This window comes from Colossoma macropomum, unplaced genomic scaffold (assembly GCF_904425465.1).
Source record: "Colossoma macropomum unplaced genomic scaffold, Colossoma_macropomum, whole genome shotgun sequence".
In the NCBI taxonomy this organism is placed as follows: Eukaryota; Metazoa; Chordata; class Actinopteri; order Characiformes; family Serrasalmidae; genus Colossoma; species Colossoma macropomum.
In genome coordinates, this window is record NW_023494797.1 from 21,058,125 (window position 1) to 21,082,829 (window position 24,705).

Sequence of the window (24,705 nt, forward strand, 5' to 3'; positions counted from 1 at the left end):
TTGTTTGTTTTTTTTTCTAGTGAAGTGTTTTGTCTTGTAGGTTCTGATTAGTGATATAATCAGTGCAGACGGAGCTGTTTAGAATGTGTTTTGTAATCTGTCTGTCATTTCCTTGTTCATTAATACTGGCACTGCCTCGGTGTCCTAACACTTCTTGGGAAGAACAATGAAGCACTTTGTAAATAGAGTAAAGATCATTCAGAGAAACGTGTGTCACTTAAAAAAACAGCCTCAGCAGAGCTGGTTTTATGTAGCACCACTAAACAGATCAGTAATAAGCAGGTAAAGACAGTAATGTTACAGTAACAACCTGTACTTATTTCTAACAGTAACAAGGCAGTAATAACATGGAGTAATAAAACAGTGGTTGCAAGTTTGACTAACAACTAAAAAATAAACATTTTCTTTATTCATTTTTGGTACAATTTTAGAGAAGATGAAGAAAAATAAACACACTGTACAAAAATAAAGGTGGTGTTTTCTGGGTTTTAAACTCATTTCTGAGGATTCTGTCAGATCAGATCTTATAACCGAGTAACAGCTCACAGTAAAGGAAGGTGTGATGTATTTGCAGCCCTGATTGTGTGTAATATCAGTATATTTATCTGAGTAACTACGCTGTCTGTAGGTAAAACTAACAGAAATATAATGAGTGATTATAACAATATTCACACAACTCTGTGTCTAAATAATTTGGGACGTAAATGTAAATAAAAACAGAATATAATGATCCTCCTAAACTATTCAAATTCATAACTAAACTATTCAAATTAATTGTTTGCTCCTCCTTTTACCCTGTTTTTGTACTATAATACTTTATACTAACAGTGTTTACTATCCGGTGTGGTCCAGAGGAGGATGGGTTCCCCTTCTGAGTCTTGGTTCCTCTCAAGGTTTCTTCCTGTTTCTCTTAGGGAGTTTTTCCTTGCCACTGTCGCCACTGGCGACGCTCATGGGGGCTCGGACCCAGATTTCTTTTCTTTTTAATGCTGATTTCCTTGTAAAGCTGCTTTGTGACAACACCGGTTGTAAAAAGCGCTATATAAATAAACTTTACTTACTTACTTACTTACTATGTGCAAATCATTTAAACCCTGTATTTAATTGAAAATAGTGCAAAGACAACATACCAAATGTTGAAACTGAGAAATTGTATTATTTTTTTGAAAAGCCTGAAAAAGGACAGGGTCATGTTCACCACTGTGCTGCATCACCTCTTTTAACAAGACTCTGGAATCACAGCCAGTACCGGTTTTCAGAGTGTTTCTGAGCCCATGCAGTGATTTCCACTACAGAATCATGTCTGTTTTTAATGCAGTGCTGCCTGAGGGCCCAAAGATCACGGCCAGCTAATACTGGTTTTTGGCTTTGTCCCTCACATACAGAGATTTCTCCAGATTCTCTGAATCATTTCATGATATTTTGTACCGTAGATGATGAAAAGCAGAAGTTCTTTGCTATTTTACATTGAGAAACGTTATTCTTGAATTGTTGCTCTATTTGATGGCGCAGTCTTTCACAGAGTGGTGAACCCCTCCTCATCTTTACTTCTGAAAGACTCTGAGATGCTCTTTTATACCCAGTCATGTTACTGACCTGTTGCCAATTAACCTAATTAGTTCTGAGATGCAGACAATAAATTGCCCCTAGGTGTGAGTGGGTGTGTCTACCATGTGATGGACTGGCGACCTGTCCAGGGTGTTTCCTGCCTTAGGCTCCAGCACCCCCACCACCCAGGAGGATAAGCAGTTTAGAAAGTGGATGAATGGATGAAGTTGTGAGATGTGTTTTTTCAGCATTACATGACTTTACCAGCCTTTTGTTGCCCCCGTCTCGACTTCTTTGGAACATGTTTTTGGCATCAAATTCAAACTGGGCACATATTTTTCAAAAAACAATACAATTTCTCAGTTTTTAACATTTGATATGTTTTCTTTGTACTATTTTCAATGAAATATAGGGTTTTACTGATTTGCACATCATTATATTGTTTTTATTTGCAGTTTTGCACAGCGTCCCAAATCTTTTAGGTAATTTCAGCGTAATCGCTCACATTATTCTACAGAACGTTATCACCTGATGTGAAATGCAGTAACTGAGAAACAAGATGAAATAAGTAAGTTTGTATTTTACAGCTCTAATATCGTTTAGTTAGACTGTAAATTCGGCCTGTAACTGTCTGTACTTCACACTGTGGTGCTCCTCCTCATTAAACAGATCTGATTAACTTCATCAGCTAATATTAAAGGCCTTTCTGAGTTGGTGTTAAATGGGGGAAATCGTTTATCTCCGCAGAGCTGCAGCCCAGAAGGAACCCAGTCCGACACCCTGCTTTAAACTGGATCATCTTAGGCCTGTGTGCAGCTGCTCGGCCATGGAAACCCATTTTGTGAAGCTCCTAATGTGCAGTTCTTTTACCGATGTTGCTTCCAGTAGCAGTTTGGAAGTCTTTAGTGATGATTCAACAGACGACAGTCACTTCAGCACTCAGCGGTCCCACTCTGTGAGTTTGGTGGTCTACGGCTTCGTGGCTGAGCTGTTGTTACTCTTAAACACTTCCATTGCACAGTAATCGCACTTACAGTTGTCTGGGGCAGCTCTAGCTGGACATAAGCAGGAAAGTCACTGAGCTCATCAGTTTGACCCTCTACTGCCAGTGTTTGTCTAAGGAGACTGCAAGGCTGTGTGCTTAATTTTATCCACCTGTTAGTAATGGGCGCAGCTGAAACACCTGAACGCAATCATTAGGAGTGTCCACATACTTTTGGCTACATAGAGTATTATGCCAGACATCTTATTCCAATAAATGTGAAAGAATCATTTTATTTATGGGCAATTTGAGTAAATCATTATCAAATAGTAGCACCACAAGTTAATCATTTGTAATTTATTAACCACTAGAAAACAAATCGGTAACACTTTCTATGAATGTCACGTTTGTAAGCATCTATAAACACATTTATAATATGTTATAATGCATTCATACAGCATTATAAACATGATTATAAACATTTATAAAAAAGAATTACACTGGATGACACTTTATGGCCATGTTTATTATACATTATGAATTGTTTATATAATGCATTATAAGTAGTGTTGATAACATGTTATACTGTCAGTGCCAAAGAAGTCAGTCCCAGCTTGGAGAGCGTAAAGACAAATACCAAGCTAACGGTGGTGAACATTACCTTTCCCACATTGGGTAAAACACTGATGGCAGCTCTAGTTTAAACTCTGTCATTTGAAGCCTGTAATGTGCTTTACTGTGAATGTTTTAGTGTTTCAGTAAATCCTTCAGTAAATACTTCAACTTGAAGCCTCACTCTGAACACTGGAGGAGGCTTTAGTACAGTACGCTTCACTTTACTTAGAGCGGACAAATACCACTTATGAGCTCTTATAATTTATTATGATCAGTACTTATAATGTATTATGTTAACAATTCATAATGCATAATAAGCATTGCTATAACGTTTAATGCATTTTTATAAATATTTATAGCCATGTTTATAATGCCTTAAGAATGCATTATAACATGTTATGAATGTGTTTATAGATGCTTACAAAGGTGACATTCATAGAAAGTGTTACCAACAAATCTTTAGGTTAGTAGAACTGGTTACCATAATATTAACATATTATTATTATTACTATTGCTACTGATCTGCTCATCTCAGTGATCAATAATAGCCAATAATAGCCCAGGTGATCAGCTACAGATAAACCAGACGAAACCTGCAGTCAGTCAGAACTGGATTTATTCAGCTTCTGTAAAGTGTGGCTTTGTCTCCCCCTTGTGGAAAAAGAGAAATACAGCACAAATGCAAACATACACTGTAAAATAATAACTGCAGCACAAAAAGAGAAATATAAAGCACTCAAATGTTCTATGTGCTCTGTTCCAACAAAGGATTTCAAGTCCAACACTGGCTCCCCCTCGTGGGAAAAACTGGAAATACAACCAAATTTCTAATACATCCCAATTTAAATGTAGAGCCATTTAAAAGTTTAAAGAATAAATCATACAGCAAATAAATATAAACAAACATCTTATTTTAATGCACATTTAGCTGCATACTCACATATGAAAAGGTGTGATATCACTAAAGCTATTAATATTATTAAGCACTAAATCGTCCTGCGTACTGCATTGCAAAGTCCAACTCTGGCCCCCTCTTGTGGGTGAAACTTGAACTAAAATATAATTTCTCATAGTCCAACTCCAAAAGCAGATGTACAGTTTGAAGCAGGGTGTCAAACTGGGCTCCTTCTGGGCTGCAGAGATTTCCAATCAACTCAATGAGCGCATTTACATGCACTCAATAACCCCATCATAATCGGATTTCTGCGGTTATCTGATTATTCAAAAGGTCATTTAAACACCATACTCAGATCTAAAAATCTGATTAAGAAATCTGATAAAGAGGCTGGATTTTAGCTCAGTGATCAGATTTCTCAGTGCTGTAAACTCTTACTCTGATTTCTTTCGGATTGCTCAGTCTGAGCATGTGTGATAACAGATGACGGAACCGGAAATAAGCGAGCAGCGTCGCCGCGAGACGCAGCAAAACGCTTCTGGAGCGACGCCAAAATACCAAACCAAATACATGCTTGAAAAAAATGAGGGATTTAAATATTCTTCATCTTCTAGATGATGTTTGTTCATATTTTCAGGTAAAGTGGCGTGACGTTTAAGCTGCGTGAAATTTGAGGTTTATGTTACGTTTAAGTCACGCCTTCTTCTGTGAGTTTATTGGCTGGTTGCAAAGCAGAAACCTGATTACTGTCTGACTCTTGTAGACCCTGAGTTTTCCCCATGTAAATGCATTGATCAGATGACTGCCAAAATCTAATTTTCTGCGGTTATCGGATTATTAAGTGCATGTAAACACACTTATTGAGGCCTTTTTAATTAGCTGATCATCTAAATCAGATGTATTTAATAAAGTGAAACGCTGAACTGCAGGAACACAGTTTGACACCCCTGGTTTAAAGAATAAATTACAGCACAAAAAATAAAAATAAAGCAAGAAAATGGCAAAAAAGAAAAGGTTTCACAATGATATATTACAGTGTTATAAAACATCCATGAAAAAAAAGAAAGAGATCCAGCAGCTCCTCTGAATCTTCATCATAAGTCGATGGTTCCTCTCACTTTAAACTTCTTGGCCGAGCGCTCGCTGGACCGCAGCTCGAACCTGCTCCCGTAGATGTGGGTGATGAAGTCACCGATTTCCACGCTGAACACGCTGTTCCTCTTCGGGATGGCTGAGAGGAGAAACACACACGTCACACACAGCAGGTGTTTCTGATCGTCATCAATACAGAGCGCAGGTTCATTCTTACTGATCAGAGTTTACAGAGCACAAATAACCGGACGTACGACCCGAAACGCTGGGAACCCACTGCTGGTGCTACACAGAACCATTTTTAAAATGTTCTACAAAGAACGACACACAACAGATTCGCCATCATGGGGTTCTTCACCGATCAGGCATAACATTCTGACCACCTCCTCGTTTCTACGCTCATTGTCCATTTTATCAGCTCCACTTACTATATAGGTGCACTTTGTAGTTCTACAGTTACAGACTGTAGTCCATCTGTTTCTCTGATACTTTGTTAGCCCCCTTTTACCCTGTTCTTCAGTGGTCAGGACCCCCATGGACCCTCACAGAGCAGGTACTATTTGGGTGGTGGATCATTCTCAGCACTGCAGTGACTCTGACGTGGTGGTGGTGTGTTAGTGTGTGTTGTGCTGGTCTGAGTGGATCAGACACAGCAGGGCTGCTGGAGTTTTTAACACTGTGTCCACTCACTGTCCACTCTATTAGACACTCCTACCTTGTCAGTCCACCTTGTAGATGTAAAGTCAGAGACGATAGCTCATCTGCTGCTGCACAGTTTGTGTTGGTCATCCTCTAGTCCTTCATCAGTGGTCACAGGACGCTGCCCACAGGACGCTGCCCCAGACGCTGCCCACAGGACGCTGTTGGCTGGATGTTTTTGGTTGGTGGACTATTCTCAGTCCAGCAGCGACACTGAGGTGTTTAAAAACTCCAGCAGCACTGCTGTGTCTGATCCACTCACACCAGCGCAACACACTAACACACCACCACCACGTCAGTGTTACTGCAGTGCTGAGAATGACCCACCACCCAAATAGTACCTGCTCTGTGAGGGTCCATGGGGGTCCTGACCACTGAAGAACAGGGTAAAAGGGGGCTAACAAAGTATCAGAGAAACAGATGGACTACAGTCTGTAACTGTAGAACTACAAAGTGCACCTATATAGTAAGTGGAGCTGATAAAATGGACAATGAGCGTAGAAACAAGGAGGTGGTCAGTATGTTGTCTGATCGGTGTACGTAAGAAGAATATAATAAGAAATAACAGACTACTGAAACATTCTGGTGGAAAATGTAGCAGAATTACAGGGACACTAACTGGTCATGGTTCTATACGCTGTACCTCTCTTTATTAAAGAACCTCTAAAGAACCCCCCCTTTCCTGTTTCACACTCCAGATAAAAGTGGTGTGATCTTACTTTTCAGTCTGTCCTCCTTGGTGATGATCTTGAAGACGTGTTTGAGCTCCTGAACCAGAATTCCAGTCGTTCCAACATACGACGGGCATTTTGATCGCACCACTGTGGGACAAAATAACGGAAACATGCATCATGTCACGTTCATGTACTGCATATTCAAACATACGTTTTTCAAATTAACCATTTTTATACTTTTATCTTCCGCTTTTTAATGGTAGTTATTATATCCATTTTCTGCTTTTTATTATTTGTTATTTTTTGTTTTTGATTAACTTTTTTTCTCTTCTTCCTGTTGTCTTTACTTTGTATTGTGAAGCACATTGACCTGCATTTTAATGTATGAAAGGTGCTATATTAATGAAGACTATTATACTTCTCTACTACTACTACTACTACTAATAATAATAATAATAATAATAATAACAAAACTCCAAACGCAGCCAACCTGTCAGAACAGCGCCGTGAAAATCAGCCTTCAGGAGTTTCTGCTGAATCATCTGCGGGTTACTGTCGTTAAAAAATACAAACAAACAAAAGGAAGACACAGTTAGAGACTCGACAGCACTGAGGGGATTATTTTTCTGGTCTCACTGTTATACAGTAGTACTACACTGTATAAGAGATTATAGAGATTACAAAGATTAAAGCTGACAGTACTGAGGAGAAATTAGTTATTTTTTCAGTTCTCATTTTTATGGAGTACATTAGATTGTATAATAGAGATTATAAAGATTATAACGCTGACAGTTTTGGGGAAAAATGTATTATCTTTCGATTCTCACCTTCCTGGTTTGAGTCCGTTACACAGATCCACTATGTACTGCTTCCACAGCTCATGCAGCGGCAAGAAAAGTTCATATCTGCACAAACGAACCGTGATTAGGCCTGAATAAGAGGAAATACGGTAAACTATGCCTGTAAATGTTTTACTCTGTGGAGCAGAATGTCTGGATCAACCCAGTTACAAGAAGTCCGGTCAAAAAATAATGCAGGTCACATCACAAACGGAAAGTGATCAGAGCGCCCCCTGCTGTCTGCGCTCAAAGCACACGTTAACAATGAATGAGTAGTTGGGTGTGTTTACACTTAATAATCCGATAACTGCAGAAAATCAGACAGAGTCAGTAACCCGTTCAGTGTTTTCATGCTCTTGGGTAATCAGATAATGGGAAAACCCCAAGTCTACATGAGTCAGACAGTAATCGGATTTCTGCTTTACAACCAGCCAATAAATTCACAGAATAAGACGCAGGGTAAAAGTCAAACGCTGTGCTGCGGCTTTTTTTAAAATATTATGATAAATAATCATCATTTAGAAGATAAACATGGGCAGCAGGTTTGAGACCTTTGTTCCTCTTGTGGCTGTCGTCGTTGCTTTGGTGGCTGACGTCCTCCTCCTGCTGTCACTTGCGTCCCTCGATGGCGTTTGGGGTTCCGGCCCCGCCTTCCCGCCGGCTCTTGCAGTTGTCATTGAAGCCCAGGGGAGCCCGCACACTTATTTCCAGGTTAGTTTGTTTTACAAATCATTAGTTATTTTGTTTGTTTGTTATTTTGGCACATGCTCATCCCATGCTCGGCGTCCTGAAATGACCCGAATGCGCACATCCTACTCAGTAACGTCACATGAACGAATCACGTTCATCATCAGCACAAACTAACGAGCAGAACGAGCTTCGCTGAGAAGATCATTAACTCTGATCAGCTCTCAGCTTCATTATTAGAGCGAGACGAAGGAGAAAAAGGTGAGATGAGCTGCTTTTCCACCGTTTACAGGCTTTAACTTCTGTCCGGCGCTGCTGCCATGGTAACGCTGAATGACGGCGCAGCGCAGTGGAAAAAAAACACATGAATTCCGATCCGAGTGTCACATTAAGGTTGCATGGTCGCATCGGATACGTGTCCGATCTAGGACCACATACGAAAGGCTACGTTCACATTACCAGGTTGAAGTGGTACAAATCTGATTATTTCCCCAAATGTGACTCAGATCTGATGTTTTCAGAGCTGTGTGGATGCAAAAATCTGATCTTTTCAAATCTGACCCGAGTCACATTTTATATGCGGTCCTAGTTGTTGATGATGCACGTGACGCACGCAATTCATTCACGTGACGTTACTGAGTAGGATGAGCTCATGCGGGTCGTTTCAGGACGCCGGTTTGTTCGCATTAATGACAGATTTGAGTCACTTACCTAAACGAGTCTAAATCATCGTGTCAGAGAGATCGGATCTGAGCAAAAAAACAGATTTGAGCAAAGAGGCTTGTAATGTGAACGTAGCGAACATAGCTCAGGTCGGATTTGAAAAGATCAGATTTGTGTCCACACAGCTCTGAAAACATCAGATCTGAGTCACAGTAGGGCAAAAAATCAGATTTGTGCCACTTCAGCCTGGTAATGTGAACACAGCCTATGTGAGTAAAAGACTGAAATACTGTTCTCAGTGCATCCAGCAGATGGCGCAGTTCTGCACCTCCCCCTCCCCGCGACATACTCATCCTATGGTGTTTTGTCCTCGTGGTGTGTTTTGACTCTAACTGTAACAGAAAACTGGTGAAAATGTCTGATACTCACTTCTGATGTTCCGGTTTCAGCTGGAACACTTTCAGCTCCCTGCGCTCTTTAGCATTCAGACCTTTGGCTTTGGTCTTTTTCCCTCTGACCTTCTTCACTCTGGCATACTGCAGCACCACCGCCCGGCGGAGCAGAACGTCTGCGATCGCAACACTGGTCATCTGAGGAATGCTGTTCTTCAGGAACGCCTTGGTGAACTTCTCCGCAGCCGTGCCATGCTGAGACTGAACACAGTGAAGAGATTAAGTCATTCATCTCCTGAAAACACTGAACTGCCAAATATATTAGTACAGTAATTAATAAAGATGCTCAACAATATCAGAATCTTATCATATCAGACAGACGTTTAGATGTGGCTGATATTTCAGACTGATATGCGATGATGACTCCAGAAGAGCAGAATGTTTAGGTGACGTTGGGTTACTGCATTAAAAAAAATCAGCATTTTTATTCAGTTTATTCCTTTAACTGCATTTATAACAGTATAGAAATAAATATTACGTCATAATCCAGACTGATCCAGCCCCAGTTTCTACACTTTATAAATAATCTTCCTGCGCAAACAGATTAGAAACTCTGACCACAGCATAAGACGCAGCTCTGCACTGCCCTCTGGTGGACGATAGCGTTCAGACAGCTCACGGTTCTTAAGTACGATACTGCATCACGTTAAAGACAAGCTGACTCGCATACTGAATATTTATTAATTTTTTAAAACTTACACATTTTAAACTATTCAAATATTCAAACATTTCGACTCGTCCCTAATATGAACATGGAAAAATACTGGATACGGGCCCATATTCCCATATTGGTGCATCCCTACATTAAATAATCTAACAATTATTGTTTTGGTGATTCAGCAAGTAATCAAAGGGGTGGGCAATATGACGATATTATATCGTTATCGTGATAAATCATGTCATAATACTCTATTCTGAGCACATTGTGAACACTGTTGGTACTTACAGAACACTGACCGACTATGTTTCATTACAAAGGGAGCATAATTAGGCCTGTTTAATTGGATTTAATGCAGTACAGTGTGTGACGTGCTAAACACAAATATTCTTCTCAGTTTTTAATAATATTATTTAAAGTGTTTTTTTTCTTTGCTTTCTTTCACTTCTCAGTCTCAGAAAAACTGAATATTGTGATGCATATTGAAAATATCGATGATGATGACGATGTTATACTTTATATCGCTCACCTGTAAATCAGGGTGTTAAAAAGGCCCAATAAGAAACACAGATTTTACACAGCAGTTAAAAAATTCTAAAACGCTTTTATTGGACAGAGATAAACTACGAAAATCAGTAAACGCTACATGCAGGTTCTTAATAGCCACGTTTACATGCATCTTAATAATCTGTTAATAATCTGACTAATAGCTCAATCGGAATAGAACACGCCCATGTAAACACCTCAATCGGAATAGTCCAGTCTGATTAAGGCCATTCGGAATACAGTTTCTATCTGACTGATCGAGGTGGGTGATCCTGTAAATAATCTGTTAAATAGAAGAATCATATCTGTGTAAACGCCTGTATCTGATTACATTCCCTATCGGAAAGTTTAAGTACGTTCTGCGCATGTGTGGTTGTGTCATAACGTTCAACATGGTGGGAGCATCTCAAGAAAAAAATAATCAGAAGTTTCGTGCTTTGTTCCAGAATGATGTTTCTGTTCCACTTGCGAGCAAATCTGTTAAAAACATCGGTTGGAAGAAGGTTTGGACGCTTCCCAATTAGTATTTACTGTTAAATAAAGTCGTGGAGGTTTTCTTACAAGCTTATTCACCAAATTTATCCAGTAAAATCCCTTTTGGTGTCAAGATTTAAGGTATCCATTGATATAAGATGTACTTTGTGTGGCCCAGAAACTCTTTTTCATCTATATTGGCTTTGTGATAAAACTCGCTTTATTGTGGAGTTTATTTATAGTGAGTTTGAACTTTATTTTGAAAATCTTTTATTTGGGTTTATAAATGACCAAAATGATTCAAAAAGTGAATATTTTTTTTATGTAATCTACTTATTTTGCTGGAAGAGTATTATATTCATAAATGTAAGGGGCAAAAGAGTAAACACCCCTTTTTTCTCACTATATCAAAGATGTCGAATACTGTGTGAAAACCTCATCTTCCTCCTGTAATAAGAAGCCGTGAAAACCTGGAACCTGAGCTCTGATTGTGGCATTTTATGCAAACAGTCCTTCTTATAATTCTGTACTATATTTTGTCTCCTTGAATTGACTGATATTTCTCTGTACTGGTTTGTTTAATTATCATCATTTATTTATTTATTTATCTTCTTATTTCCTGATTGATTATTTGTATGCTTATTTCTCATCTCTCATCTTCTGGTGGGAGCAGAAACTGGTCTGCAGAGGAGACGAAGTTTATGCTCTGATCTTTAAAAGACGGCGGTGGGACGGACGTCCAGCTTATGTGTCTCAGAAAACGACGTCTTCCTCTCGGCCTTCTTTAATAAGGACATGTGAAGCACGTTTTCTTGAGTCTGACATCATTTTAAAATAATTAAAAACACAAGCACTGCTCACTGCCTCTCATCTCACTCTGACTGGACTCACGGGATGCTGGTTGTCATGGTAACGTCTACACTAAGTGGTTCTCTACTTGTAGTGAGCAAGTAAACAGAGATTTTCCATCAGATTGTTGAGTAGAGCGAGAATAAACACCGCAGTCTTCATCTATAATCGGAATGTGTTCAATCGGATTGGATTTGCATGTAAACACAGACAGTGGCTGAACATTTGGACAGGTTTGACTTCAGTCACTGTAAATACAGATCAGGAAATAATGATCACCCTGACTCCCAGAAGTTTCCTTTCATCCTTAGGAAGTCTGGACAACACCACTTCTGCAAACATGAGAGAGAGAGAGAGAGAGAGAGAGAGAGAGAGAGAGAGAGAGAGAGAGAGAGAGAGAGTTAGTGTCTGTACTTGGAGGAAACAAAATTGTAACTGTGATTTTAAATGTGATCATGTTCCATAGTTTTTACAAAAACCTCTTTTTCTGGTTTGAGGCTTGTTTGAAGTTGCACCTTATGATTTCGATATGAAAATGACTAATGGATATTCATAACCGTTTCATGCAATAACCATCACCACCACTGTGAACAGTTCTGACTCTCTAAGTTCCTCTAGAACGGAGCGTTTCACACCAAACCACTCTGAACGACTCTGTTTACATCTTAACTGACTAATTATGTGGGAATTTTGAAAAATTGGTTTTATTCCCCTTTAAGGGCCGATGCCAATATCTAATATTCTGAAGTTCTTATCATACATATCTGCTGCTGAGAGTCAGAAACTTGGAAAGCCTCTAAAAGCTCTCTCTTTTAAGAGGTTTTTACATGAAATGGTTATGAATACGCTCCCTGATGTCTGACGGTTTTGTCCTAAAACATAGCTTTAAACTCCGTTCATGGTGGAGGGATACATAATACAGTGCTGTGAGGCAAAATAGTCCCCAAGGAAAACTTATTATTTCAGATTTTCCACTATTTTCCATCATCAACATTCCATATAAACTCAGAAGACTCGTGTAGGTTCACTGGTGGTTCTGGATAGTAAATAAAATGTCTATATCTGTGTTGTAGTCATGGCGACCCCTGGTTCCTATCACCACCACTGTAAAGACATCTGAACCATTTCACACCAAACCCTGAGTCACTCTGTTTACATCTCACACACTCAATTATGGAGGAATTTTGCAAAAGCGCTGGGATTCCCCTTTAACTCATAATCTAACTACACTAAAACGTAACAAACGTAAATAAACGAACCGAGCAGCTCTCGTTTACCTAGTTATAATCAGGCCAATAGTTAGTTAAGGACTAAAAAAAGAGAAAAGGAGAAAAAACTCATAACATCAAGTTTTAGCAGGAATTTTTAAAATAATTGTAACATTAAATGCTGCTTACTCTCCATGTTGGATCCACATGAGCTCTCAGTGCGGTAAGCCGAGCGCCGAGTGAGTGAGTGAGCAGGTCTATATAATCACCCACAGCAACACTGATTCGTCTGCTTATCCTTTTATTGAATTTTAATCGGAGCACCCACACACAACCACGCGCCGCTGCACACTGCTGCAATGGCTATAATAATGATAATAAAATGATATTAATGATAATGATATTAAAATAAAAATAATAAATCATATTTATATCATATCGAAGTCATTGTAACCCATTCGTTTTATTTTGAAGCTTTAAAACTGTTTTATTATTATTTTTAAGCCAGTCAACTAAAGCCTAAAACACTACAACCTCACTGCAGCAAACGTTAGGATGACATTTCCCCTTTTTAATTTTTTTTATATTAAATCGTAGATCTATCCTCTCTTTTAGAGGTTTAAATCTTATGAAAAACTCATTTCATATAAGATTGGACCAATTATAGGCTGAAATGTAGTGTAATAAACACTATTTAATAATATTTAATCGACAATCTTTGTTTTTTAAGCCGAGTTTCGGTGCCTGCCCCTTTAAAAACGAAGGTTTCGTCACAGTCCCACCCCTCAGTGGTGAAGTCGCTCTCTATTGGTCCGCTGTACCCAAGATGGATTCCTATTGGTCCGTTGTCTTGCGGGGAAAATTTGAAAGCAGCAGGTTTGGAGCGAACAGCGAGGAGCCGTTACTTGTTTACATATTCATATATTTATAGATTTGTACAGCTATATTTTTACATATTTAGGTATTTACACATTCAGACGTGTCGATATTTGAGTATTTGGATATTAAAGCTGAGTTAGATGATGTCTGAGGGCGGCGGTCTGTGTTTATCTGAGGGTGGAGAGCTGCAGCGGTTGGTGGAGGATCAGCAGCCCGCTCAGAGTGAACCGGAACCCGGATCCAAAATGTCACCAAGAGGTACCAGAAACGAGACTTTACTGAACTTTAATGAGCTTTAATTTATGCTGTAAACTCGGAAAAGACAAGGAGAGAGAAGGGCAGAGTTGACACTGAGGTTAAAGCTGCTAAAACTGGCTTCTTAGTCGAATTTTCCCGTTCCACCTTAAATGGTACAGCAGTTATGTTCTGGCGTTGAGCAGCCAGAGTGTAACTGCTGCACCATTTAAGGTGGAACGGGAAAATTCGAACTTCAGCTTGGTGAGGTAAAGGAGATACAGAGCGACAGTTATTAACATTAATTCTGTTCACTTAACATGACGCTAGTAATACATTAACATTATTAAAAAAGTAGAAAAGACTGCTGTCACGGAGAGAGAATGAGATCTGTTAGTTACAGCTTGAGGTTTGGGTGGAGTGGCACTTATTAACGTTAATTCTGTTCACTTAAACCGACACTATTAATATGCTAACATTATTAAGTTGAGTATTTTTAAAGATAAAACTGACTCAGTGTTTTTATGTGGCTGTGATGTTATGTTTGTAGTTTAAATTGTCATAATCTATTTAAACTTTCTTTTATTTGTCATTATTATTACAATTCATTTTATTATTTTTTTTATATCTTTACCTCCTTGTCTATTGCATTTTGTGTGATGGCACAAAACGATTTTGTACTATGGCACCCCGAAAAATAAGGCCTTAGCTCTCAGTGGCTCTTCCCTATAAATAAAATAAATTAGAAGAGTAGAAAAGACAGTTTTCGCTGTCACTGAGGTAATATTAGATCTGTTAGTTACAGCTGGAGGTTAAGGTGGAGTGGCACTTATTAACATTAATCATTTGTGCATAAACTAACACTGGTAATGTAAAATGATTCTGCTACTATAGGTGGAAATACACCGATCAGGCATAACGTGATGACCACCTCCTTGTTTCTATGCTCATTGTCCACTTTATCAGCTCCACTTACTATATAGGTGCACTTTGTAGTTCTACAGTTACAGACTGTAGTCCATCTGTTTCTCTGATACTTTGTTAGCCCCCTTTTACCCTGTTCTTCAGTGGTCAGGACCCCCATGGACCCTCACAGAGCAGGTACTATTTGGGTGGTGGATCATTCTCAGCACTGCAGTAACACTGACGTGGTGGTGGTGTGTTAGTGTGTGTTGTGCTGGTACGAGTGGATCAGACACAGCAGTGCTGCTGGAATTTTTAAACACTGTGTCCACTCACTGTCCACTCTATTAGACGCTCCTACCTTGTCGGTCCAACTTGTAGATGTAAAGTCAGAGAAGATAGCTAATCATCCTCTAGTCCTTCATCAGTGGTCACAGGACGCTGCCCACAGGACGCTGTTGGCTGGATATTTTTGGTTGGTGGACTATTCTCAGTCCAGCAGTGACACTGAGGTGTTTAAAAACTCCAGCAGCACTGCTGTGTCTGATCCACTCAGACCAGCACAACACACACTAATACACCACCACCACGTCAGTGTTACTGCAGTGCTGAGAATGACCCACCACCCAAATAGTACCTGCTCTGTGAGGGTCCATGGGGGTCCTGACCACTGAAGAACAGGGTAAAAGGGGGCTAACAAAGTATCAGAGAAACAGATGGACTACAGTCTGTAACTGTAGAACTACAAAGTGCACCTATATAGTAAGTGGAGCTGATAAAATGGACAATGAGCGCAGAAACAAGGAGGTGGTCAAAATGTTATGTCTGATCGGTGTACATAAATCACACCCATGTATGTGTTCAAGCTCAGCAATGAACAAGGCAAAGAGAAAAGGACATGAATAATTGTTGAATAATTTTGCACATCGACATTTGTGGAGAGTGTACATTTTTATTTGAAATGTTCATAGTAAACTCAACTTTATGTTCTTAAAATTACTCAAATGTAGTAATAAACCTCTTTTGATTGTTTACTGCCTTGGTTGATGGATTTTCGTTACATTTTATTTGTATTACCAAACTTCCTTGCACTTTGAGGGGGTTGAATAATTTTGAGTGCAGCTGTATGTGACTGTCACACTAATACTGATATTGTCATATCACCCGCATCTGACTAACCCTGTTAAAAGAGTCAAATTGGACTAATGTTATTGGTTAATTTGCTATCGGCAGTAACAGTCTCCACTTTATTTAGAGCTGTTTCAGGATGAAGGTGGTGAAGATATTGATGCTGATGAGCAAGATGATGAAGATGATGATGGTGAAGATGACAGCGGCACAGATGTCCTCTCTAACGAAGAAAAGCCGTGCACACATTTACAGCGGGCCGAGCCGTTCGGTAGCGGGGGGCTGCCTCACGTCTTCCAGACCAGTCACCTGGTTTTCTACGAGAGATTTAAAGCATATCAGGATTACATGCTGGGTAAATACGCACAAAACATTTACACCTACCGTAGCACTCTCACTGTGGGTTATATTAGACCACACGGGGACAAAATAATGGAAACAAACCGGAATTCTGATATATGGCAAAAGGTGACTTTAGTGTTGCACCTGATGGGGATACCGATACCTGTGACTGACACCACGAAGCAATTTCTGATCCTGCATGCGCCAGTAGACAGAACTTACCGACATGTCGGCGTGTGGGACAACAAACAGCGGTACAGACGCTCGTGGCAGAACCTGTAATGGCAGTTTTTGGTGTCAAAAACATGCTAACGGAGCCGCGTACCTGAATGGCTGAACTGCTTCTTTCAGTAATCACTCGTCTGCCACTGTGTGGTCACTCACAGTCTGAGTTAATGTTACTGAGAGAGCCAAAGGAACCACCGGACTCTCGGCGTAATGATAGCCTTTAGCCTCAATTTAGCTTTCAGCATAGCAGCCCGCTAGCTGGGCCTGTGTGCCCACTATCCCCACCTGCGGTGAGCCAGTTTTTGAGCCGGAGAAGCTTCTGTATGCTGATGTGTAAACACCACAGGTTTATCTGAATACTGTTCAGTTCTGTCTTTAACTGTTTTGCACAGTAAAGATATTTTAGCTACATTTACTTATCGTTGTTAAACATGATTCTTATTACTAATTATGTATTAGTAAATACTAAATATACAGTGCATAATCAAAACCACATTTTCTAAAGCATCTAATGAATGTAATTCAACTGGTAAATGCTTTTTAGCCAAGCTGAGTATGTTTTATTTGTGATGCAGAACATAGATTTTACCAAAATAAAATATTTAAAAAATGTAATTGAGTAAATATCAGGACTTATAGGTGAGTTAGGTTAGATAGTTAGTTCTGGTATTGGTACTCTATCGGTACTCTGTATCGGCCGATACTAAAGGATCAGGTATTGGAAGAGAAAAAGTGGTATCAATGCATCCCTAGGTGACTTTCAAATATGTGACAAATGTAAGCATATATGGGTTTCCCTTAGATCTAGGGATGCACCGATACTGGTATTGGGCTGATATCGTGCTCATTTACTTGTACTCAGAAGTTCACCGATACCCGCTGACACCATGTGACCTAAGCTGAGTGTAGCTGCCGCGCTAATGAGCAAACTATCAGTGAAGCAGGATCTGCTCACTCAGAGAAGAGTTACTGACTCCGTCACAGTCGGACACAAAGCCATTGGTCACTTTAAACATTCCGCCTTGGCAGTTTCCCAACAGGATACACTGTGTGATTTTAGCCCGTTTATAAATGCGCAATCACAACCGCGTCAGCAACACGGGTGGAGACACACAGGCCAACAAAACGGAGGAGAAAAAGTCGACATTTCCTACCAAAGTCCATATAAGCGACTTTACTCTGTTTGAGTGTAATAATGAGGTATAAACATTAATACAGTGCTGTGTTTGTAAATCAGGCTGTAGAGACCGAACTGTCCTACCGTGAACATCACCGCCTGCTTTAGCTTCAGTGCTCAGTGTTAGCAGTGCTGCTCAGTGTCTCAGTGTGTTTGCTCAGTACTCGTGTTATTCTGAATGAATCAGCTTCATTGATTACGGTCTGTAGACAGAGCGTCTGTAGAGGCTGCGTTTAACGTAGCAGGTCAGTCAGACGGAGCGTTACGTTCAGTGCGAGTCTATAAATCGTAGCTTTGTCTGAACACGATGGTCTATTCAAACGTACAGTGAGAGTCAACTGGAAGCGTGAGCTCCTCAGATGCGTAAGCCTTGGATGTGATTCCTGCTGTCGCTGTGCTGCTGCTGACACAGACAGATCAGGATCAAAACTATGAAACCTACTTTACTTACAGCTGTACAGAAGAGCTTTTCTGACAAGGAACTAAACCAGCTCTTCTCCACTGCAGCGCTGCTCTAACAGAGATCACTAATGTAGCAGAGCTAGCTAACGCACTTCATTTAAAATCAGAGTTTAATGATTTAAATGATAAGGTACATTACACTCGTTTACATTACACTCTAACAACTACTTCATTCTAAGTAGGTTATTCAGTACAGTATTGGACTCTATCAGCGAATACTAAAAATACTCGTTCTCGGTCTGAAAAAAATGGTATTGATGCATCTCTACTTATGTCCCAGTTAAATTGGTCACATGTAACACATATTTAATAAAATGCTAAAAACATTATTCATATATGGAAGACCTGTATCAGTCATATATGCTGGCTTGGTGTTATGTAAGGTTTTCTGTATCTCCTTTGTTTTTTCCACACACTTCATATTGACGTAATGATTAGTGTTTTATAGTATAGTGTCTGTTTTTCACAGTGTTTGCTGTTTCCTTAGTACGGTTCTTTCTCTTACAGGGGACTGTAAACCGTCTGAGGTGAAGGACTTCACTGCGGATTACCTGGAGAAGGTGGTGGAGCCGTGTGATTGGCAGGCGCTGTGGCACACCGACGTGTTTGATGTTCTGATTGAAGTGAGTGTGACATGCTGCATGTAGAGACACTCAGGAACAGGTGTGGGTGGTGGACGTTGTGTATATTGTGTATATTGTGTATATTGTGTATGTTGTGTGTGTTGTGTGGGTGGTGGACGTTGTGTATATTGTGTATACTGTATATGTTGTGTGTGTTGTGTTGTGTAGGTGGTGGACGTTGTGTATATTGTGTATACTGTATATGTGTGTGTGTTGTGTTGTGTAGGTGGTGGACGTTGTGTATATTGTGTATACGGTATATGTTGTGTGTGTTGTGTTGTGTAGGTGCTGGACGTTGTATATATTGTATATGTTTGTGTTGTGTTGTGTAGATGGTGGATGTTGTGTATATTGTATATGTTGTATGTTTTGTGTGGGTGGTGGATGTTGTGTATATTGTATATGTTGTTTGTGTGTGTTGTGTAGGTGGTGGACGTTGTGTATATTGTATATACGGTATATGTTGTGTGTGTTGTGTTGTGCAGGTGCTGGACGTTGTATATATTGTATATGTTTGTGTTGTGTAGATGGTGGATGTTGTGTATATTGTATATGTTGTGTGTGTTGTGTAGATGGTGGACGTTGTGTATATTGTGTATATTGTATATGTTGTGCGTGTTGTGTTGTGCAGGTGGTGGACGTTGTGTATATTGTGTATGTTGTTTGTGTTGGGTGTGTTGTGTAGATGGTGGATGTTGTGTATATTGTGTATATTGTATATGTTGGGTGTGTTTGTGTAGGTGGTGGATGTTGTGTATATTGTATATGTTGGGTGTGTTGTGTAGGTGGTGGATGTTGTGTATATTGTATATGTTGTGTGTGTTGTGTTGTGCAGGTGGTGGATGTTGTGTATATTGTATATGTTGTGTGTGTTGTGTTGTGCAGGTGGTGGATGTTGTGTATATTGTATATGTTGTGTGTGTTGTGTAGGTGGTGGACGTTGTGTATATTGTGTATACGGTATATGTTGTGTGTGTTGTGTAGGTGCTGGACGTTGTGTATATTGTATATGTTGTGTGTGTGTGTGTTGTGTTGTGTAGGTGGTGGACGTTGTGTATATTGTATATGTTGTGTGTGTGTGTTGTGTTGTGTAGGTGGTGGACGTTGTGTATATTGTATATGTTGTGTGTGTGTGTGTGTTGTGTTGTGTAGGTGGTGGACGTTGTGTATATTGTATATGTTGTGTGTGTGTGTTGTGTTGTGTAGGTGCTGGACGTTGTGTATATTGTATATGTGTGTGTGTGTTGTGTTGTGTAGGTGCTGGACGTTGTGTATATTGTATATGTGTGTGTGTGTTGTGTTGTGTAGGTGCTGGACGTTGTGTATATTGTACATGTTGTGTGTGTGTTGTGTTGTGTAGGTGCTGGACGTTGTGTATATTGTACATGTTGTGTGTGTGTTGTGTTGTGTAGGTGCTGGACGTTGTGTATATTGTACATGTTGTGTGTGTGTTGTGTTGTGTAGGTGCTGGACGTTGTGTATATTGTACATGTTGTGTGTGTGTTGTGTTGTGTAGGTGCTGGACGTTGTGTATATTGTACATGTTGTGTGTGTGTTGTGTTGTGTAGGTGCTGGACGTTGTGTATATTGTACATGTTGTGTGTGTGTTGTGTTGTGTAGGTGCTGGACGTTGTGTATATTGTACATGTTGTGTGTGTGTTGTGTTGTGTAGGTGCTGGACGTTGTGTATATTGTACATGTTGTGTGTGTGTGTGTTGTGTTGTGTAGGTGTTGGACGTTGTGTATATTGTACATGTTGTGTGTGTGTGTTGTGTTGTGTAGGTGCTGGACGTTGTGTATATTGTATATGTTGTGTGTGTGTGTTGTGTTGTGTAGGTGCTGGACGTTGTGTATATTGTATATGTTGTGTGTGTGTGTTGTGTTGTGTAGGTGCTGGACGTTGTGTATATTGTATATGTTGTGTGTGTGTGTGTGTTGTGTTGTGTAGGTGCTGGACGTTGTGTATATTGTATATGTTGTGTGTGTGTGTGTGTTGTGTTGTGTAGGTGCTGGACGTTGTGTATATTGTATATGTTGTGTGTGTGTGTGTTGTGTAGGTGCTGGACGTTGTGTATATTGTATATGTTGTGTGTGTGTGTGTTGTGTAGGTGCTGGACGTTGTGTATATTGTATATGTTGTGTGTGTGTGTGTTGTGTTGTGTAGGTGCTGGACGTTGTGTATATTGTATATGTTGTGTGTGTGTGTTGTGTTGTGTAGGTGCTGGACGTTGTGTATATTGTATATGTTGTGTGTGTGTTGTGTTGTCTAGGTGCTGGACGTTGTGTATATTGTATATGTTGTGTGTGTTGTGTTGTGTAGGTGCTGGACGTTGTGTATATTGTACATGTTGGGTGTGTGTGTTGTGTTGTGTAGGTGCTGGACGTTGTGTATATTGTACATGTTGTGTGTGTGTGTGTTGTGTTGTGTAGGTGCTGGACGTTGTGTATATTGTACATGTTGTGTGTGTGTGTTATGTTGTGTAGGTGCTGGACGTTGTGTATATTGTACATGTTGTGTGTGTTGTGTTGTGTAGGTGGTGGACGTTGTGTATATTGTACATGTTGTGTGTGTGTTGTGTTGTGTAGGTGCTGGACGTTGTGTATATTGTACATGTTGTGTGTGTTGTGTTGTGTAGGTGCTGGACGTTGTGTATATTGTACATGTTGTGTGTGTTGTGTTGTGTAGGTGGTGGACGTGGACTATAAGGAGCTGCGGGCGAAGGTGGAGCTGGTTCTGCCGCTGCAGTGCGAGGCTCGTGGCTGTGACCTCACAGAGGAGGCCATGAAGACGTTACTGGAGGCCACTATGAATAAAGTGCCTCTTCAGGAGCTCCACGCCGTTTATGATGAGTCTGGAGACTTTGATCAGACGGCTTTGGCTCTGGAGCATCTCAGGTTCGTCTCTCTACTTCAGGGCTTCTGTAGGTCCTGTCAGTGTAGGAGGGGTCTGTAGGTGCTGGTGGGCAGTATGACAATATTTTATCATATATATTTTTGTGTCAGATATCGAGATGCGTATCATGTATCGTCGAAAATGTCTGTGTTGTGATGTGATATTATGGACATATCGCCCACCTCTAAATGCTCTAAATGACCTTAAAGCTCCTGAGTGTCTGTTTATGATCTCAGATCTGCAGATTCTGACCTTCTGAACTCCTTCAGTAAAACACAGAAAACGTGGAGAGACTCTTTCAGTTATTCTGCTTCTAAACTGTGGAGCTCAGTTCAGCTTTTATTAGCCAGTCGAGCTCAGAGCTCACTTTTAATAAACATCTGAAAACGCAGCTCTTTAACTCAGAGCTTCAGTAAAACTGTACAACTCTTGGATCTTTATCTCTGTAATCTGATCTCTGTTATTATTTAATGATTTTTAAATTAATTCTTATAGTTTCTTCTGTTACTGGTAATCTTTATCACCTGTCTGTACCCTGAGCTAAAACCAGCATGAAAACAGCTCCATAACAAATATTACTATTATTATTATTATTATTATTATTAATATTATTATTATTATTATAATTATTATTTGCAAAAAGTAAATATTTAAGAAGGAACACAAGGAATATAATCAAACAATTGTTAAAAACAAATAAATTAAATAAGATGGTCATAATGGTCCACTTGCTACCTTACAGTTCCTGCAATTAGTATTCTGCAAGCTCTCATAGTAATAATAATAATAATAATAATATAATAATAAACTTTATAATGTATATAATACTATTTATATAGCAACTTTCATACATTGAAATAAAGCAGCTCTGCTTTAACGATACAGAGTAAAAAAGGGGAAAAAAAAGGTAAAGAAAAATAAAAGCAATAGTAGAAAAGGGGCTATATTAATAATATTTAAAATTAAAATGTACACAATAAAAGTATAAATAAAAATCCAACTAAAAAGAAAGTAAAAATAATATTCCAATAAAGAATAAAAACTCTTCAGCTGCTTAAAAGTAGAGAAATGCTTTTACCTGATCTTAGTCTTTTATTATGATCGTGCAGGTGCTCAGGGTTCTAGGAGTGCTGATCAAACCCAGCACGCGATCAGAAACGAGTGATTTAACGTGAAAATGAGTAACACATCATCACAGTCAACGCCTGCTTTGCCCTTATTGCTCTGCAGGTTTTTCTACAAGCACATCTGGAGGCAGTGGGACGAGGAAGATGAGGATGATGAGTTTGACTACTTCGTTCGCTGCGTAGAGCCTCGTCTCAGACTGTGAGTGTGGCTTTTCAGCTTCTTTCACCGTCGCTGTCTGTAAATCACTGCACGTTGTCACTCCCACGCAGCTCACACGCTCACCAGCAGGTGGCAGCGTTTACCAAATTATTACTTTATTCATTCATTATAATGAGAAACACCTATTTTCTGACTTGGAAGGTGCACTTAAACAGCCACAGTCACATTTACAAGTGGAACTCTCAAGGTTCTAGATAAATCAGCTTATGGGAGTTTACTAGTTTAGTTTTTGTCAAGAAGAAAATGATGTATATGCAAAAACTATACCTGTTGGGTTCCTGAACACCTGAAAGAAGTGTCATCTCTGTGCGCTTTTAAAGGGCCGGTATCAAGGAAAACTGAATTTTCTCACCTTTCTTTAAGTAAAGATCTGATTTGGTATGTAAAGGTTAAAGTTTTGAAACGTACCGTTCACACGTCACTCCATACAGTCTGTAGCTGCCTTCCAGAGCCTAAGCTGCAGCCGAGGTAGGCCGGGTCCTCGGTAGGACTGTCCTATGGAGTAGAGGTCTACACTACCTCGGACCCGACACGGTGTCTTGCAGTGCGGGATGATATTGTCAGTGTTGCTTCTGGGCGCGGGCGGAAATTAGATCCCTTCAGGTGGGGACGGGCGGAAACATGCATACAGAGAAATCGTGCAAATTAATAAGTAGCCTAAATGAAGTAGAACGATCACTAAAACATACATCTAAACAGTATAAAATGATGACAATAAAACAGTTAAAATGGATAAAGTTATTCTTGAGCAGCCGTTCACGTGGACAACACGCAGATTCTCATAGGCCTGATTCATGTATACTGCGTCTGCACGGCACGAGCGATACGGAAAGTCTTCCTTTTCATTTCGGTGGCAATGTTCAGTGATCAGCGCTTTCACACAGGCTGAAGGCGCCGCACTGAAGCACAGCGGTGTTTAGAGAAAAGACCCGGGGCAGATTTTTTCCATGCGCGTCACGCAGCTAAATACACTGAAATAAGCCATGAAAATAAATGAAAAATCCAGAAAGGACATATAAAAACATTAAAATGCGTTTTTTTATGTAGTTCATGGGCGAAATAAACATTCCGTGCTGCGGACAGATTCCCGGTTGGTCAACCAGGCTTGAAACGTCTGCCTAATCAGAGGTCAGAATGCTGTCCGTGATAAACAGATATACCGTGTACTTTCATAAATTATACTTTTATTAATCAGAGTGACTGAAGTGACCATTTATCCGTCTGGAAGCAGAAATGTCTGTATGACTGTCTCGCTGCTCTGCAGCTTAAATGCTGCATGTATGAAAGGCCAGCGCGTCCGAGCTGTAGCGCTCGCACTGTAGCGCTTGTCCCTAAATGACCTTAAAGCTCCTGAGTGTTGTTTATGATCTCAGATCTGCAGATTCTGACCTTCTGAACTCCTTCAGTAAAACACAGAAAACGTGGAGAGACTCTTTCAGTTATTCTGCTTCTAAACTGTGGAGCTCAGTTCAGCTTTTATTAGCCAGTCGAGCTCAGAGCTCACTTTTAATAAATATCTGAAAACGCAGCTCTTTAACTCAGCGCTTCAGTGAAACGTACAACTCTTTGATCTTTATCTCTGTAATCTGATCCCCTGTTATTATTTTA

General features: G+C 39.9%; 2 protein-coding genes across 2 annotated transcripts in view; one reads left to right on the top strand and one right to left on the bottom strand.

Annotated features, from left to right (window-relative positions):
* Positions 1–4,702: 4,702 nt before the first annotated feature.
* Positions 4,703–13,139, bottom strand: pop4 (POP4 homolog, ribonuclease P/MRP subunit). Its single transcript, XM_036584498.1, has 7 exons — positions 13,071–13,139; positions 11,953–12,005; positions 9,124–9,347; positions 7,333–7,410; positions 6,996–7,057; positions 6,551–6,652; positions 4,703–5,271 (listed from the first exon to the last, which is right to left on the bottom strand). Exons 1-7 carry the CDS (start codon positions 13,075–13,077, stop codon positions 5,135–5,137), a joined length of 663 nt encoding a protein of 220 aa, XP_036440391.1. The 5' UTR covers positions 13,078–13,139; the 3' UTR covers positions 4,703–5,134.
* A 605-nt stretch (positions 13,140–13,744) lies between these two features.
* shcbp1 (SHC SH2-domain binding protein 1) overlaps positions 13,745–24,705 on the top strand; it is a 49,360-nt gene continuing 38,399 nt past the window's right edge. The window contains exons 1-5 of the mRNA XM_036584537.1: positions 13,745–14,018; positions 16,153–16,380; positions 18,742–18,857; positions 21,544–21,752; positions 22,981–23,076. Of these exons, the coding sequence (XP_036440430.1) occupies positions 13,901–14,018; positions 16,153–16,380; positions 18,742–18,857; positions 21,544–21,752; positions 22,981–23,076 (767 nt within the window). The 5' untranslated portion in view covers positions 13,745–13,900. The remainder of the gene's footprint in view (positions 14,019–16,152; positions 16,381–18,741; positions 18,858–21,543; positions 21,753–22,980; positions 23,077–24,705) is intronic.

What these genes read in the sequence shown, in the direction of transcription:
- pop4 (XM_036584498.1), bottom strand. An exon ending in GGAAACTTCTGGGAGTCAGG is followed by an intron (nt 9,348 to 11,952) that starts GTGATCATTATT and finishes CACTGTGTTCAG; the next exon opens with TCTCAGCATGGCACGGCTGC. An exon ending in AACGGACTCAAACCAGGAAG is followed by an intron (nt 7,058 to 7,332) that starts GTGAGAATCGAA and finishes TTTTAACGACAG; the next exon opens with TAACCCGCAGATGATTCAGC.